Source organism: Loa loa, assembly GCF_000183805.2.
Source record: "Loa loa unplaced genomic scaffold supercont3.836, whole genome shotgun sequence".
Classification (NCBI taxonomy): Eukaryota; Metazoa; Nematoda; class Chromadorea; order Rhabditida; family Onchocercidae; genus Loa; species Loa loa.
The window spans coordinates 1-2,673 of record NW_018109016.1 but is presented as its reverse complement, the minus strand read 5'-3'; the positions used below and the strand labels follow the sequence as shown (position 1 = coordinate 2,673).

The 2,673-nt window shown below is 37.6% G+C and overlaps 1 protein-coding gene across 1 annotated transcript; it reads right to left on the bottom strand.

Moving 5' to 3' along the window:
- Positions 1 to 2,083: 2,083 nt before the first annotated feature.
- Positions 2,084 to 2,401, bottom strand: LOAG_09439 (hypothetical protein; the record flags this gene model as incomplete). Its single annotated transcript, XM_003144966.1, has 1 exon — positions 2,084 to 2,401. A coding segment is annotated over one exon (318 nt), but the record flags the coding sequence as incomplete, so codon positions are not given.
- Between the last annotated feature and the right edge of the window lie 272 nt (positions 2,402 to 2,673).

Sequence of the window (2,673 nt, the reverse complement as noted above, 5' to 3'; positions counted from 1 at the left end):
AACTATGCTATACCAAAGTTCAGCAATTCAGCACACTGTACAATATCAGGTGAAAGGAATTGGATATAACCCCTGCTATGAGAGAGACTATTAAGGTCATACAGCAGATGAGAACCGGTAAGGTAGATGGAATTGGTAAAATCTCACTTGAAGTCAGGAAGCATGTAGATAAAGCATTCCACGTTAAATTTTTCGCGAGCTCGTTGTGCGTTACTGGAACAAAAGTGAACTACCATCAAATCTTCGCAATGCAGTATTTATTATCATCGTATACAAAAAGAAAGGAGAAAATTATACCATTCAAAATTACCGCAGTGTTACTTTGCTTTCTATTGCTGGTAAGGTTTCTGCAAGAATACCTTTGGACAGATCAGCACTTGGCATAATAGAAGGATTTCTACATGAAAGCCAATGTGGCTTCAGAATAAATAGGAGTACCACATATCTGGTATTTGTTACCCGACAACTGCAACAGAAATGCAAAGAACAGAGGTCTTTACATAACCTTCGTTGACTTCACCGAACCCTTTAACATTATGACTGAAAATGTCCTATAGCAGATCTTGGAACGATTAGGATGTTCATCCAAGTTCCTGAAAATGATCATGCTATTACATGAGAATCAATGCGACCAAGTCAGATATGGCGATGCACTCTCAGCTTTTCTCAATAATCGATGGGTGAAATATAATTGCATTATCTCACCAAGTCTCTTTACAATCTACTTTAGTATGATGCTCGAAAAGGCCATGGTAGAGCCAGATGAAGAAAATGGCATTTACATTCGACGGAAGCTTATTCAATCTAAGGCAACTGAAGGCCAACACTAAAGATTAAAAAAAAATTGTCACATTCGAGAGCAAGTTTTTGTCGATGATGCTGACCTCGTGGCATATATAGAAGTAACTCTGCAGTGCTTAACATCCAACTTTTTTGTGCTTGGATTTGACCTAAAAAAAACAGAAGTTTGCTAGCAATCAGCACCTTAGGAAGTCTTTCATCATCTGCGCATTGTCGAGAAAAGCCAATCTGAAATTCGTTTCTAGCGATATAGATTTATTCCGGATGTAACATTATTCTTGCACAATATTACTAGTTAAAAACAAAAAGGCGTAAAATATATATGCATAATGTGGTGAATTAGTAAGTAGTGATGAGATACAATAAACAAGCAATATGATCAACTACCAAATTCCTTCTCGTTACCTTCGATAATCATTCTACTGTCGATTAGCTGATATGTCGTTAAGTTGGGGATATGTTACAAGAACAAATGTATTTAGCGAATAGAAAGAATATCGTAGTTTGTTATCCAGTGGTGGCGGATGTACGAAAATGTCGTTGTTTGTGGTTCAATCGTGGAAGATATGCGAAGATTTATCGTCTCCTTGATTGTAAAAATTTCAGATATTTTTTTTACACTATGTATTAGGCAGGAGATTTTTAAGCTCTATTGGAGTTATCATGGAGGTATGGCTGCTCTTTGGCATTGTCCCTTGCGTAGGTACAATGGATATCGTTGTCCATGGTGTAGATACTGAAACGTTTTTGTGTTATGCTGTCCATTGTTAGCTTATATTCTCTTCATTGTTTTAATTTTACTTGCAAGATTTCATCACCTCCTCTGTTAGATATTGTGGAAATTTTATTTGAGCATAAACAGAGTTTAAATAAGTCCAACTATTTAGGAAGCATCATTTCTTCAGGTGGTAAGATTGACAAATCAATATACAACTTGGCAAGGCATATAGAGCTTTCAGAAAACTCTATAAAAAAGTCTGATGTAATCTGGAAGTCTGAAAAGTACAAAATCTAGTGTTTATAGAGCCACTGCATTGTCTATTCTTTTATATAGTCTGAATCATGAGTTGTCTACCTTACGCCATCACCTCAAACGGTTCCAACAGTGTTGTCTCCATACAATCCTAAACATTCACTGGAGTAACAAAATGGCTAATGCTACTGTCCTTGAGTAGGTAGGAATCATCAGTATTAAGGTCATGGCAGGGGTCACCTGTATTGAGGCCATGTTGCTGAGGACGCAACTCCGCTGAAAAGGGCACATCTCCAGGATGGAGGATTATCACTTCCCTAAGATTGTGTGCTCGATGTGTTCATCAACTTCCGCAACAGAAGAGTTCCAAAGAGAAGATATGGGGACTCCCTGAAGCAATACCTCGGCTTTGGCCATATTGAGTATCATCAGTGGTCCATTCTGATCTTCAATCGGGAGACATGAAGACTGACCATTCATTGCGTTGTTGCTTCCTTTGAGAACACATGCAGAATTAATCGTGAGAAGAGAACACAGAAAGAACCTCGTCTGACGGCTAAAGGGAACTTCCCTCTGTACTTTTTGCAGCCTACCTTGCCTCTCCCGCACTGGCCTTTTTGGTGATTCCTATATCTTCATTCTTGAAATCTGACCATGATGGTGATTTATGCTTTGCAATAAAGGTCCAAAGAAATGATTAGGGCCAGGGAGATTGGCTATTTCATCACTATATTTTAGTTTAATGAACTTCAAATTCAAAAAAAAAAAAAAAATAAGCATGAAAAGTGCTTTTTGGCATAGTTAGAGCAAATGAGAAGAAGAAGAAGGTTCTTCTTGTTTTTCAAGAATAACTTTTCCAAAAGTAAAAGGCATAAACTATCAGATAAGGTCAAAAAGTG